The 14,212-nt window shown below is 42.4% G+C and overlaps 1 protein-coding gene across 1 annotated transcript; it reads right to left on the bottom strand.

The window, feature by feature from the left end:
• Positions 1–207: 207 nt before the first annotated feature.
• Positions 208–8,963, bottom strand: mnx2b (motor neuron and pancreas homeobox 2b). The gene is made up of 3 exons (XM_085773010.1): positions 8,516–8,963; positions 5,172–5,332; positions 208–675 (listed from the first exon to the last, which is right to left on the bottom strand). The coding sequence occupies exons 1-3, from the start codon at positions 8,961–8,963 to the stop codon at positions 208–210; spliced, it is 1,077 nt and encodes a 358-aa protein (XP_085629136.1).
• Between the last annotated feature and the right edge of the window lie 5,249 nt (positions 8,964–14,212).

Here is a 14,212-nt window from a genome sequence, read left to right as displayed (position 1 = left end):
TTGATGAGGGAAACCAAGAAATCCCATAATGAGCCTCCGTAGCGTAGCTCTGAGCAGCTCACGGCTCTGCTCCGCCGTTCTAAAAACAGCTTGCACCGACAATTAAAGGTAACGAACCTACTGCTATGACTATAGGGATTATGGCAATGGGCCAATTTGCCAAAATGTTGAACTATCCCTTTAAGGCTCCTATCGTGTCGACACCCATCATCCTCTCCCTCCTCCTCCTCCTCCTCCTCCTCCTCCTCCTCCCCCCATCACCCTCTCCCTCTCCAGCTCCTCGTCAGAGAACGGGCTGTGTTGGTCGTAGCCGACGTCGGTGCCGCGCTGCAAGAAGTCCGTGGCCCGCGGCATCCCAATGCCGTTGCTCATGGCAACGGGAAAATGCCGGGCTGCCTCCACCACCTCCTCCTCCTCCTCATCATCATCCTCTTCTTCTTCTTCTTCTTCCTCCTCCTCCTCCTCTTCCACCTCCTCTCCGTCCTCCTCCATGTCCAGCTCTATCCCTCCGTCCTCGGGGTTCGCAGCTCGTCTGCTCTCCTCGCTTTTGTCCGAGCCGGTTTTCCCCGAGCCGCGAAGCCGCTCGGCCTCGGCCTGGGCCGACTGGGCCGACTGCTCCTTCGCTTTGCGGCTGCGCTTCCACTTCATCCTCCGGTTCTGGAACCAGATCTTCACCTGACGACAGGAAACACAAATAATATCATCATGTTGACACCTTGCAGCTGAAAAATCCGGTTTTTCTTTTTTTTAAATAATATTTGTATTAGTTTTTTCAAGAAAAGTTTAACAGCACAACATAAAAGGACTGTGCACGAAAAAACATACAATTATAGCTGCTGCGCAGCGATGGGTCGGGTCCGGGCTACTTTTGGGCAAATTTAGGCAAATTCTGAGCAACAAACAGGAGAATAGGAAGACAGGACAGTTGTCCTTATAATGTCCAATTTGCATCAGTTGAGGATTGAACCCACAACCTCAGGAACCAAAGACCATTGTCTATCGCACTGAGCTAATTGACAAGTGGCAGTTCAACAGTGGCTTCACAAATTGAGTAAGCCATTCACTGTCGTGCAGGCAGATTTGAAACCACAGTAAAAAGAAAAATCAGTTTTTGAGGTAAAATAATGATATGTATTTGTTAAACATCTACTGTGACTCTTAAGATGTTAGGAGCCTTCGCACATGGTCCAGTCCAAGCTATTTGGATTTTTAAATTTAGAGGCTTGCTGTGATGCCACCATTAGGACAATTGTCTTGTGTTTCATGTTGAGGACATGTGACATTTTGATCTGTCATCATCATCATCACCCTGGCTGGGTCTCGAACTCACAATCTCTGACACCAAGAACCAGCTCCTAACTCGCTGAGCTAATTGGCTGGTAGTGAGACCTGCTGTGTAGCTTCATTTATCCACTCAGGGGGTCAATGCCCGGGCAGCTGTTGTCAAGGCAGATTTCGAAAATGGTCAAAATGTCAGAAATTCTGTTATCTAAACAAAAACCTGATAATACATGGGATCTGGCATGGGGTTGGACATTTCTGTAAGGTTTGGTGAGTTTTCACCCATGGGAAGTATGATTTCCTTGGAAGTAGAAAGAAGAAGATGACACTGGACCTTTGTGCAAAATTTAGTGAGCTTTTACCCATGGTCCGGTCCAAGCTATTTGTTTTGTTTTTTTAATTTAGAGGCTTGCTGTGATGTCACCATGAGGATTCTGGCATTTTGATGTGTCATTATCATCATCACCCTTGCTGGGTCTTGAACCCACATCCCCTCGCACCACAAACCAGCGCTTAACTCAGTGAGCTAATTATCTGGAAGTGAGACATGGTGTGTGTCTTCTCAAATAGACTCAGGGAGTCAGTGTCCGGGCAGCTGTTGTAAAGGCAGATTTCAAAAACGGTCAAAATGTCAGAAATTCTAATATCTAAACAAAAATCTGATAATACATAAATTACATCTAGACAGCATGGAAATGTTGGTGATTTGTTTTTAATAATAAGTGTTTTGCTTCACAAGAGAAAATGTGATGTTTAAAAATGTCACTCTCACATTGGCTGCAGTTGTTCCCATGAGAGCAGAATTCAAAATGTTCTCAAAAATTCAGTTTTTGAGATAAAATTCTGATATTTGCCAAACTTCATCAACCATGACTCCAGAATATTCTCAATTTTTTTTGGAAGATTGAAAATGTATTTAGCAGGAATTGGATGGTATGTGTTTACAGTAGTGTTTACAGTCAAACGTTTTCATGCACTGTAGGATCAATTTTTGCTTAATCAAAAATCCGAGAAACAAGTTTTGTGGAGGACGGTCTGGAGATGCTCTGTAGCAAGTTTTGTGACAATTGAGCAAAAATTGTGGGAGGAGATACATTTTAAAAGTTTTACAGTTATTGAAAAAAACAGAGTGATGGACTTCATAATTTGTAATAAGTTTAAGTGGACAAAAGTTTCAGCAGTATTGAGGCTACATTGTGGTGAAGTTTCAACACTGTAGCATCTACTGTTGGTTTGGTAGGAATTTTTAAAGTTTTCAAATTTAAACGCTTATTGTGCCCCCCCCCTAGGAGGGGGGGGGCACATGTCCTTGGAGTTGAGTGAATCTGGCATGGGGTCGGACGTTTCTGTAAAGTTTGGTGAGTTTTCGACCATAGGAAGTATGACTTCCTTGGAAGAAGAAGAAGACTAGATAAAGTAGCATTTCCTGATGGAAATGCATGTGAATGCTGAAAGCAGCTGAACTGTTGCAGAATTAGCAAATAGTGCAAGCAGTGACTGATCACCATACAAAGGGTTGACCAAGGTAGGAATCGAACCCACAACCTCATGGTCAGTAGACTTTGACTTTGCCTCTAGGCCACAGTGTACACGCAGTGGCAAAGACTGTTGTCTGTTGATGAGCTGCACTCTGTCTCACTCTGAAGTTAACGAGCCCAAAGCTGCACCTGTTGGAAACACACTGTGTCAACACCAAGAAAGCTTGAGAGTCAAGCTTGAATGACTTACAATGAAAATTTCTGTGAATTTCAGGCTGAGAGCAGCAGTTTCAACATGAAGCAAGTTATCAGAAGTCAACAGAGGACGACTGGGGAAATAACTCACTATAATTGTTGTTGAGGCAAGATTTGAACCAGCAACCTTCAGCCCAGTGATCTAACCACTTCACCATAGTTACATTCAATGAGAGAAGGGTAAAAGAAATCCCTGTATATCCCTGAATTAGCAGAATAAATTGACAAAGACATGCAAGAAACATGTCAAAGGAGGGAATTGAACCCACAACTTCACGAGTGGTAACCTAACACACTAACCACATGGCCACCGAGGACCTGAGTTCAAATCAGCTTTATACTGTGAGGAATCAAAGACTGTCCAGTGACAGCTGAATAGTTGGAATCAGTCAAGTAAAGTCAAGCAATGACATGACTGAGGCAGGAATCGAACCCATGATCTCATGATCACTTCGCCACAGAGAGCACACTGTTTCCAAGACTGTTGTCATTCATTCTAATGTGATGATGTGGTACAAATAATCAATGAGATAACGAACACCTGTAACCAATTGAAGGCGGGGGGAGGGGAGGTGAATTCTGCCAGTGAAGTCCCATAGTGGGCAGCGCAGGACAAGAAATGATGGATACAAATCATTCAAGAGCTTTAAGCCTGTGCATATTCAAGAGCTTTGCTTTTCTCTGCTGCATTCTTGGTTTTCAAAGTTCCAGTGCAAATCAATCTTAGTGCAGTGGTATAAACAAGAAACATGTTAACACAAACCAAGATTGAAAGAGGTAAAGAGAATAGGTGGGGGCGCATATGCATTATCAAGTTTGATCATGTGACCAGACCAAGTGGTATTGGTTAAAGTTCAAAGTGGTTGACACACTAACAAGACTGCTCAGGTGGGATTTGAACCAGTGACCTTGTGGTTGGATGGCAGGAACCTTATCCACTGGGCTATTCCAACACTTCTGTTGAAGTAGAGGTTGAGACTTTGATGAATGTGAGATTTTTCAATGATGCTTTAAAAAAAAAGAAAAGAGTAGAAATGAGCCACAACAAGTAAGTAGAGGACTTTTTTGTGAAAATAGTGCAAGCAGTGATGACCATACAAATGTTTGACCGAGGTAGGAATTGAACCCACAATCTCAAGGTCAGTAGACTTTGACTTTGCCCCTAACCCACAGTGTACACACAGTTACAGAGACTGTTGTCTGTTGATGAGCTGCACTCTGTCTCACTCTGAAGTTAACGAGCCCAAAGCTGCACCTGTTGGAAACACACTGTGTCAACACCAAGAAAGCTTGAGAGTCAAGCTTGAATGACTTACAATGAAAATTTCTGTGAATTTCAGGCTCAGAGCAGCAGTTTCAACATGAAGCAAGTTATCAGAAGTCAACAGAGGACGACTGGGAAAATAATTCACTATAATTGTTGTTGAGGCAAGATTTGAACCAGCAACCTTCAGGTCTTCAGCCCAGTGAGCTAACCACTAGGCTACAGACAGAGACAGTATGTGAGGGGTAAAGAAAACCTTTAATAAGAGGATCACTGGCTTCTGCTTAAAAAAAAAGTAAGGAAAGTGCAGAAATTAGCCACACCAAGTAAGAAGAGGACTTTTTTGTGACCTGTGACTATTTTTGGGTGAATTAAAACGAATCAAAAAGCACTTAACAGCAAGTTACAAAGTTGAGCTCCTTCTCCTGCTGCTGTGAAAAAAATGCATTGGGCTGAATGAGAGCAGAGAGCTCCCTGGCTGCATTTAAAAAATATTTTAAATTATTATCTAAGTCTCTTTGCATTTTTGACCAGAATTTTAGCCAGAAGACAAGTGTGGCTACAAAACTGGAGAAAATAATGTGTCTAGAGTTTAATTTGTGGCCGTGCTGACAGTTTAGCCAGAAAAACTCACAGTTTGACTTTTCTTATTCAAAGAAACACAGAATGAATAATGATGAAATTTAATGAACTTTGAATCATTTAAATTCCAGATGTGTGATTGGATGAAGGACCTGGAGCTACACCTGTTGACCTTTACAGCTGTTGACCTTTACACCTGTTGACCTTTACAGCTGTTGACCTTTACACCTGTTGACCTTTACACCTGTTAGCTGTTGACCTTTACACCTGTTGACCTTTACACCTGTTTGTTGACCTGCAGCTGTCCTCACCTGTGTCTCGGTCAGCATCAGCGACGTGGCCACCTCGAAGCGCTTGGGTCTGGACAGGTACTTGTTGAGTTTGAACTGGTTCTCCAGCTCCAGCAGCTGCTGGCTGGTGAAGGCCGTCCGCGGCCGCCGGCACTTCCCCAGCAGACCGGACTGAGGGCCGGCTGGAGAGAAACAGAGAGGGGGGGGGTTAATGGTCACTCGGCTGGAGAGAAACAGAGAGGGGGGGGTTAGACTCATTCACACTGAGTTTATGACAGTTCATCACTTTTGTTTTTAACCTTCGTCTTGTGTCAGCTTTCTACTGCCATCTATGGTGATCGGGTCAGTTTTGACCCGTGTGTTTTCATCCAATTAGTTTTTCTTCTCTTGGTTACATTGTTAGGCTCCTTATCCATGAAAATATTGGTATTAATTAGGGCCGGGACTTTAACGTGTTAATTACGATTAATTAATTACACAAAAAATAACGCATTTTAATCGCACTTATTAAATTTTTTTTTTTTTTTTTTTCATTTGTTTTTTTCTCACGTGTGTCTACGTGCGGTGCGCCCGCACGCGAGAGAGGCGGCAGTTTGAGAGGCTGACTGGCAGAGATGAGAGCTGGTGAAACGCTAGCATGGTTATTTAAAACACCATCTCTGATCTCTGCCTGCACATAGACACACAGACACGGCCGCACGCTAAATGTGCTATATCGCGCTAATTGCTCAGCTGCAGCGCTATATCTATGACCTGTCACTGTCACAGGTGCAGCTCATCTCATTATGACAGGACTTCACCCTCAGAGCTCTGTCTTCAGACTGTCCTGACCTGTCCCTGAACATCACACAGGGACAACATGGAGCTGCTGTGTGATTGGTTACTGAGTTTTATTAATGTTTACATCAGGCTGAGTTCAACAAATCAGTTTATGCTACTGTGATTTAAGTAGCCTAGTTAAATACTACAGTAATCATCATAGTGTATTGGAAGGAAAGACCATTTAATCTGTATGTATCAAATATCCATTAATGAATTAATGGATAATTTGGTCTTGGTTAAGTACCACCTTGAATGCTTAAGCTGATGTATTCAGTCATTCAATGGTATACTAAAATCCATGTGAAAAAAAAATGCTTCTCACTGTTCTCAGGACAAATATTTATATGCGATTAAAATGCAATTAATTGCGATTAATTAATTACAAAGCCTCTAATTAATTCGATTAATTTTTTTAATTGAGTCCCGGCCCTAGTATTAATATTTTTTGGTGTGGGTCTCTGGGCCTTTTTTTTTTCAGTCGACCCCAATTGGCTTCAACTGAACCTTCCTCTTGTAGCTTTCTGCCGGTGTTAGAGTTGGTTTTGACCCGAGTCTTAAATCAGCTGTAAAACACACTAAAACAATTATTTATCATCACATTTGTTTCTCATCTCTTGGTTACGTTGTTAGGCTTCTATATCCATGAAAAGGTTGGTTTTGCACTTATGATTTCAGTTTGAACTCTATTGTTTTTATCGTTATAATTGGGTCAAAACCGACCCTAACACCACAAATCATAAAAGTCATAATTTTAACCAGAGCATTTTAGAATTTTGTGAAATTTTTAGTTTTTTTTTTTTTTTTTTTAGATAGAGGTTCCTGACAAAGCCAAAAAGCCTTGATGCTATAAACAAATCTATGTGGTACTTTTATGCATTTAAAACCTGAAAACAGGTTAATAGTGACCCGAGCACCAGAGGAAGGTTAAATTGTGTGTCTGTTTAAAAAAAATAATAATAATAATAATTTTCCTGTTTGAATAATTGTAATATTTTAGTCTGAATAATTCAACGTGTCTGATTCGAGTGTTAAATGAGTCTGAACCAGACTGAGCCAATAAACAGTCAGAACCAAGGACATCGGAAGTTCAATATAATGTTTGTGGGTGGGCACGCGCACATATGGCCGCGCTCTCCGGCCATCATTAACTCTAACAGCTCTACTCCAGTTTATTGTTGACGTGGGGGGGGGGGGGGGCAGGGGCCATAAAAACACAGGCATGCCATTAACTTAATGAAAATTCAATGAAGGCTTTTGGGGTTTTTATTGATGAACTACAGAACGTTTTAGGTGTTTGTTTATAGTTCCTTCGTCGCACAAAGACAATTTCCATCCGGATGAAGTTTATAGAGAAATAAATAAATAAAAATATGACACAGAGATAAGAAGAAGCGCGAGGCCACTGCACAGAAGAAACTGTTATAATAACACACACACACACACACACACACACACACACACACACACACACTCTGAGGCCGGGATGAAGATCTACAGCATCACCACCACCATGAATAAAATATTATACAGAGCTGCTTTCAAATAACAGGCTGTAAATTATAATTATTATAATTATTATAGAGACAGAGAGATTTATTTATGACGGAGCTTTGAGCGTTTTCTGCTTGAATCAGGAGAAGCGGAGGTAGCAGTCTGATGTTCAATTAACATCATCGATAACAGCTACAGGCGAACTGATCAAACAGATACTAAATCAATGAAATAGCTTTGATTAGTGGGAAATACAAAAATAAAAAGGAAACAAACAACGGGCTCAAAAAGTAATAAAGACAACTGTCTGATCATTATTATGTTATAGTATTGTTATAGCATAATAAATAATAATATGAATGAATGAATTTTTATTTTCGTGTCATCCCATATGGGATTACAAGACACATTTAATGACAAATACAAAAAACAAAGACTAGACAGTCCTTCCTGTTTGTATACCTGGCACACAGGTGACACATGAATAAACTATTTAAGATAATATACGTCTCATTACCCAGGCCTTTTCTAGAAATAAAGAAAATGCAAATATATTTAACTGAAAAAGAAGTTTTATCTTCTCAGCATCGTCTAACCACACAAATTCATTATTTGGATCTACTTTACTAAACAGTTTTTATCTTATAGAGTCATAGAAAGGAAAGTAGAACACAAAATGAATTTCATTCTCCACCTCTTGGATGTCACATAGGATAAATTACAAATTCTATCGTAATAATAATAATAATATCCTCTAATTAAATCCTGAATCTTCCCGTTAATAAATGAAGTTGCATGTGGCAGAGGGTCAGTCATGTTGTTTTTGCACCTACTCGGTTTATTTACACTTTAAATAAACTGAGTAGCGATGTGCAAGAAACACCAGACTGACTCACCCTGACTAACTAACTAACTAACTAACTAACTAACTAACTGACTAACTGACTAACTAACTGACCCTCTGGCACATGCAACTTCATTTATCAACGGGAAGATCCAGGATTTAACATGAATCAAACATGAATAAAACAGCGGAGCGTTCCTTTACTCACAGCTGTAGTCCGGCAGCCGCGGCATCATGATCCCGGCCCGGATCCAGTCCAGCGGCAGAGAGCCGGCCATGGCGGCCGCCTTCAGCTGGTCCGGGTAGGCCTGGCCCAGCTGGCCCAGCTGGCCCAGCTGGCTGAAGCCGCTGTAGGCGAAGGCGGGGTGCCCCCCCCCCAGCGCCGCCAGCGGGTACATGGGCGCCGGGTAGAGGCCGGGCAGCGAGGCCAGCCCCGGGTGCGGCAGGTTCAGGATTCCCGGTTTGGGGATAATTCCGGTCTGGAGCTGCGAGGCGGCGCGCGGGGACGGCGTGGACACGGGGCTGCGCGCGGCGGGGGGGCTGTCGCTGCTCAGCCCGGGGGGGGACAGGGACACGGACACGGACAGGTCGCGGCCCCCCCGGCTCGTCTCATCGGCCAGCAGCGCGTCGATCCGGAAGTTCTTGGACTTCTCCATGAGGCGGCGGAGACTCTGGACCTGGACCTGCAGCGGAGACTCTGGACCTGGACCTGGACCTGGACCTGCAGCGGAGACTCTGGACCTGGACCTGGACCTGCAGCGGTCTGACTCTGACTCTGACTTCTACTTCTACTGCTTCTACTTCAGGAAACTAAAACGCTGCTGATCCTCCTGCACTCACACGCACCGCATGAGTCCTTCTGTGATTCTACAGTTCAGACTGTTCTGGAGCTTCCTGCTGTTCAACTGATTAAAACAAACACACAAACTATCTGAAGGAAATCCAGTCTCAGTCTGGTCAGATGTGTCCAGGCTACAGAACATGAACTGATGAAGCCTCTTATTGGATGAGAGGTGAAACGTCTTAACCAAGTCCATTTGCATTCGATTTAAATTTCCTTGAGATAACTATGATGACCTCATGGACAAATGAGAATATTCACAAACTGTCTGATGTTGTTGAGATAAAAACCACCTGCTTCTGAAACAAACTCACCCTAAACTCTCTGCGTCCTCTTATTGGTGCGTCTTGGTTTCTGTGCCGGAGCGCAGATGTTGTCATGATGCTGCGTAAAAACCTCTACACATAAACCTGTCTTTCTTTTTCTTTTCTTTTCCTCTCCTCTCACCTGTCTCGCTCCTCTGCTGTTTCACACCAACTTCTCCTCCAGCTCCAGAGGTTGCCTGCGCCGCGTCCTAACTGCTGCTGCTGCACCATCCTCCTCCTCTTCCTCCTCCTCCTCTGATTGGCTGCAGGTTGAGCGCCGCCGCCGCGCGCTCTGACCGGCCTCTAATCAGCTAATTACTCGCTCGTTTCTCCCCCCAGAAAGCGCTCAGAGTGAGGTAATGTCCAACCCCTGTCCCGCCTGCAAACACCTTCAACTGCATCAAAGAGCGGAGGTACATTAGAAGATTAGCCAATTGTATTTTCAGTATCTACCTCGGTGCCAGCCCCTCCCGCCGTAAACACAGGAGTTATGTTGCATCCAGCGGCGCGTTGCTGCTCCACGCTGAGCTGCAAAACATCCTGCAACAGCTCACAGCGAGTCACACCGACACCTGTCTGTCTGTGTCTGTGTCTGAGCGGCTCTGATGGAAGAAGCTGCAGATTTATTTTATTTTTTTTACATCGTTAATAACACTAAAGGTTTGATTCCCTCTCATACTAAGGCCTCACACCGACACCGTTAAAGTTTACGACCGAGAATTGCACACAAACCGTATAAAAGTGTAATGAGTTGGCAGAAGAGGCGAGAAGTTAATTGGCCTCGTGCTTAATGTGACTAATGTCATTTAAAGACCAGAGAGACAGACAGACAGACAGGTTAACAGACAGACAGACAAATAGACAGATAGACAGATAGATAGATAGATAGATAGATAGATAGATAGATAGATAGACAGACAGACGGACAGAGCTGATTGTCTCACTGCGTTTGACTGAAGAGACTAAATTAGACTGGAAACAATAATAATGTGGTTGTTCAGGCCTCAAGAAAGAGACCGGATCATTCTGCTGCAAAGTCAATGCAGCTAAATTTAACCTGAGACTAATAATGAAACAGAAACTGATTTTTCTTTCTTTTTTTTTGTTGCATGATCTTTTTTTTCTTTTGAAATAAATTCGTAAAGGGCCGTCACAATAAAAGCATGCAGGCTGTAGATTAAAAGTAATATTTCCCGTTTGATTTTTGCGTTTTTGTTAAAAAAAGATAAATCATATTTTCTGTGGATTTTTAGTTTTGTCTAAATGTTTTAGAAGCATCGCCACGATGCATTTATATTTATCCACCATATTCACACACATCTTGGGTTAAAATGATCAGATTTGATCGACGCAGGAGCTTTGAAGCAGGTGTGCAGCAGCGATCGATCGACATCAAATTGATTAGCAACAACATTGATAATTTATAGTTTTATAGAGTTATTTCTATAGGGGGGAAAAAAAACACAATTAGCCTAATAATAATTATTGCATCTTAAATAATATTTTCTATTTTCTTCAACACTTCCTGTCTGATAATTAGGCTATAAAAATATATAAAAAATGAAGAAAAAAAATGTGTCATTGATTAAAAACCAAATTGTTGCAGCTGTAATATTCCCTACTGACTGATTTAATGCAGAAATGAAAATGAAGGTGCAACACATTTGCCTGCAACTGAACTGAGCTGAACTGTTTGTGTCTCAGGAGATTGAAACTGATTCTGTTGATCTGAATAAAACACTAAAGGGAGAGGAGGAGGAGGAGGGGGGGGGTCTTCTCCTTCTCCTTCTCCAGACCCTCAGTCCTGATATGTAATTGGTCGGTGCGTGTGCGCGCGTGTCACTGACCCCGGGAGATTGGAGCGGTGCTGCAGCCCCCCCCCCCCCCCCCCCCCTGATCGCCTCCTGTCTCCACCGCTGTAGTGGAGCTGATCTGCTGCTTCCCCCCTCTCCCCCTCCCTATGGATGTATAATATGTACCTGTATGTGTTTATGTGTATGTATGTGTGTGTGTATGTGTGTATGTGTGTACCGATGTTTCCTTTGCTTTTATGATTTGAAAGTAATTTAAACAGCCAGTTGACAGAGGAGCTGAGATTAAACTGAAAGAGGCTGAAGCTGCAGCGGCCTCTTCCTCCTCCTCTTCCTCTTCCTCCTCCTCTTCCTCCTCCTCTTCCTCTTCCTCCTCCTCTTCCTCTTCCTCTTCCTCCTCCTCTTCCTCCTCCTCCTCCTCCTCCCTCTCCTGCAGGGACCAGGTGGAGCCGTTAGAGGCCTCAGTGGAGGTGATGATGGTCCACATGAGTCTTTATCAAACATTAAAACACGAGGCTGCACCAAAATGAACCTAAAGAATAATAAATTAAAAAAAAGATATAATTTACCTAAATAAATAAAAACTGATCTTTAGATGTTTGTGACATGTGGGGACTCATGATGGATTAAAGCTGTTTGAGGACCGAAGGTCAAACACCTCATGTTGAACCTCTATGATTTAATTAATCATTAATTATATGTAATGTTCCATATAAAAACTATTGAAATATTCTTTTGAAATCAAGACCTTCTGAAAAAATGACTGCAGAATATAAAATGGTGCAAATTTTGAATGAATCCATGAATAAACATCAGACTGTGGAGCTGCAGGTTCAGTTCAGCTGCAGGAAACTGAGTTTTATACAGATGAAGCTTCAAACAGTTAACAGTCATTAATTCAGGGGTGGTTTTTATTTATTTATTTAACCTTCAAACTGACAAAATGGAGACACGTGTCTCCGGTTGTTCACTTTACAAAATCCATCATTTTTATTGCTGCATCAGTGTTGGTCCAATCAAATTTTCAATTCAACTTTATTTATAAAGCACATTTCAGGCACAAGGCAGACTCAGTGTGCTTTACAACATGGTATTCATACGGTAGGTACAGGAAAGAATAATCATAAAAAATCAATTAGAAATCAATCTGAGAGTACAAGTGCAAGTGAACAATCATATGTAGGCTATTACATCTTCACCACATACACACTTAAACTCACACATGCACACACACAACTCAACAGAACGCTATAGAAAAAAGATGAAGGAAGGTTTTTAATCTGTTTTTAAACATGGCTACTGATGTGTCTAACTGTACCGGTGTCACTGTCCAGAATCAAATATTTTAACATCGACTGAAGGAACTGCTTCAAATTTTTACTTTTTGTCCAGCGCAGTCATCAGGTCAAAATGTTAATTTGTTAATATATAGTTTATGATAAAATACGATCATGATAAACATCATACCTGTGTGTCTTAATGATCATTAGCATTTAGCTCAAAGCTCCACTGTACCTCAATGCACAGAGCTGTTAACTGTTAGTATGACTGTCACCTCTTTGACTCTTTTTCCTTTCATCAAGACTATAAACACCAAAGATGATAATGTGATAATATATTGATCCATTAGGGTGAAACCTGTCAGAGGTCAGAGGTCAGAGGTCAGGGTCGGCCACCGTGCAGCACCGTAGGCACGGCGACGGTTTACAGAGCGTCTGGTGGACACGTCAGCACCGCTGTGGATAAAACAACATGGATACTGAGACGTATCTGAGACGTACTTGACAGGACGGATTAAGTGAATTTGTCAGGACTCTCTGGGCTGAATGATCTTCACCTCCTTTTCCTCTTCCTCTGTCACGCATGTCCTCACATGCTCGTGCCCTCTTGAACTCTCTGCAGAGCTCTGTAAACACAGCGCACACCCTTCACACCGCCACACCACAATCGCTTCAAAGGAGCCGCCGACCCCTTGACGTCGCACTACAAAGCCAGAGTTTATCGACGAATTATGGGTCAGTAAACTCAGCGGCCAAAAGAGAAGTTTACTGAAACATTAAAGAGCTTATCGGCAATTACAAGCTTATTTTTCAATCATTACCACAGCTCCCAGACAGCTCGCCCTGTCCTAAAACTGCTCCAGGGGCTGTGGCTGTGCAGACGAGTCAGCACAACGCTGGTTTATTTAACCTGCTGGTAGTGATAAGACCCTCAGAGCTGCTGAGGGAAGTTCAGCTGCTGAAATGAATGAATGAATGAATGAATGAATAAATCTGGAGCTTCTGCAGATCGTCTGATAAAAAGGAATCAAACCGACCGGGAGTGAATGATTAGTTTATTAACCGTCATTAATCTGCTGCACTGTGCATCCTGGTGAAATGTGGATTAAAGGGATAGTAGCATTTTTTTTTTAAAGTGTGGTTGTATGATCTACAAATAGCCCCTAAGTTCTTTAATTGCAGTAGAAGACTCTCTACACTCCTCCCGTTAGCAACGCCAGCCCATAGCGCTAACCCTGGGCGGAGGGATACGTGAGTTGGTTAGGTCCAAATAAAAACTGTGTCACTTTGAAGGGCTGGAAAATATTATATTATAGTGAACAATGGAACTGTGTATTTTTTTTCAGGTAAAACCTCTTTTAGGCCGTGAAAATAGGCCGTTTCTTTGGGTCTGTTCACAACACTGTATGTTGTAAATCTCTGGGCAGGGCTATTATGGGCTGGCGTTGCTAACGGGAGGAGTGCAGAGAGTCTTCTACTGCAATTAAAGTACTTAGGGGCTATTTGTAGATCATACAACCCCACTTAAAAAAAAATGCTACTATCCCTTTAAGCTGCAGTTTATTTAAGGCAACACAGGCCGTCAGACATTTCCTATATGTCCTTATGTGTTTTAAGATTGAAAATATGGTTTCAAGTTCCTTTAAACTCCACTTTCCTTTTCACTGA

Source organism: Trachurus japonicus, chromosome 3, assembly GCF_045865225.1.
Source record: "Trachurus japonicus isolate A0001 chromosome 3, Traja_1.0".
In the NCBI taxonomy this organism is placed as follows: Eukaryota; Metazoa; Chordata; class Actinopteri; order Carangiformes; family Carangidae; genus Trachurus; species Trachurus japonicus.
The sequence above is the reverse complement of the archived record's forward strand: the minus strand, read 5'-3'. Positions and strand labels throughout refer to the sequence as shown.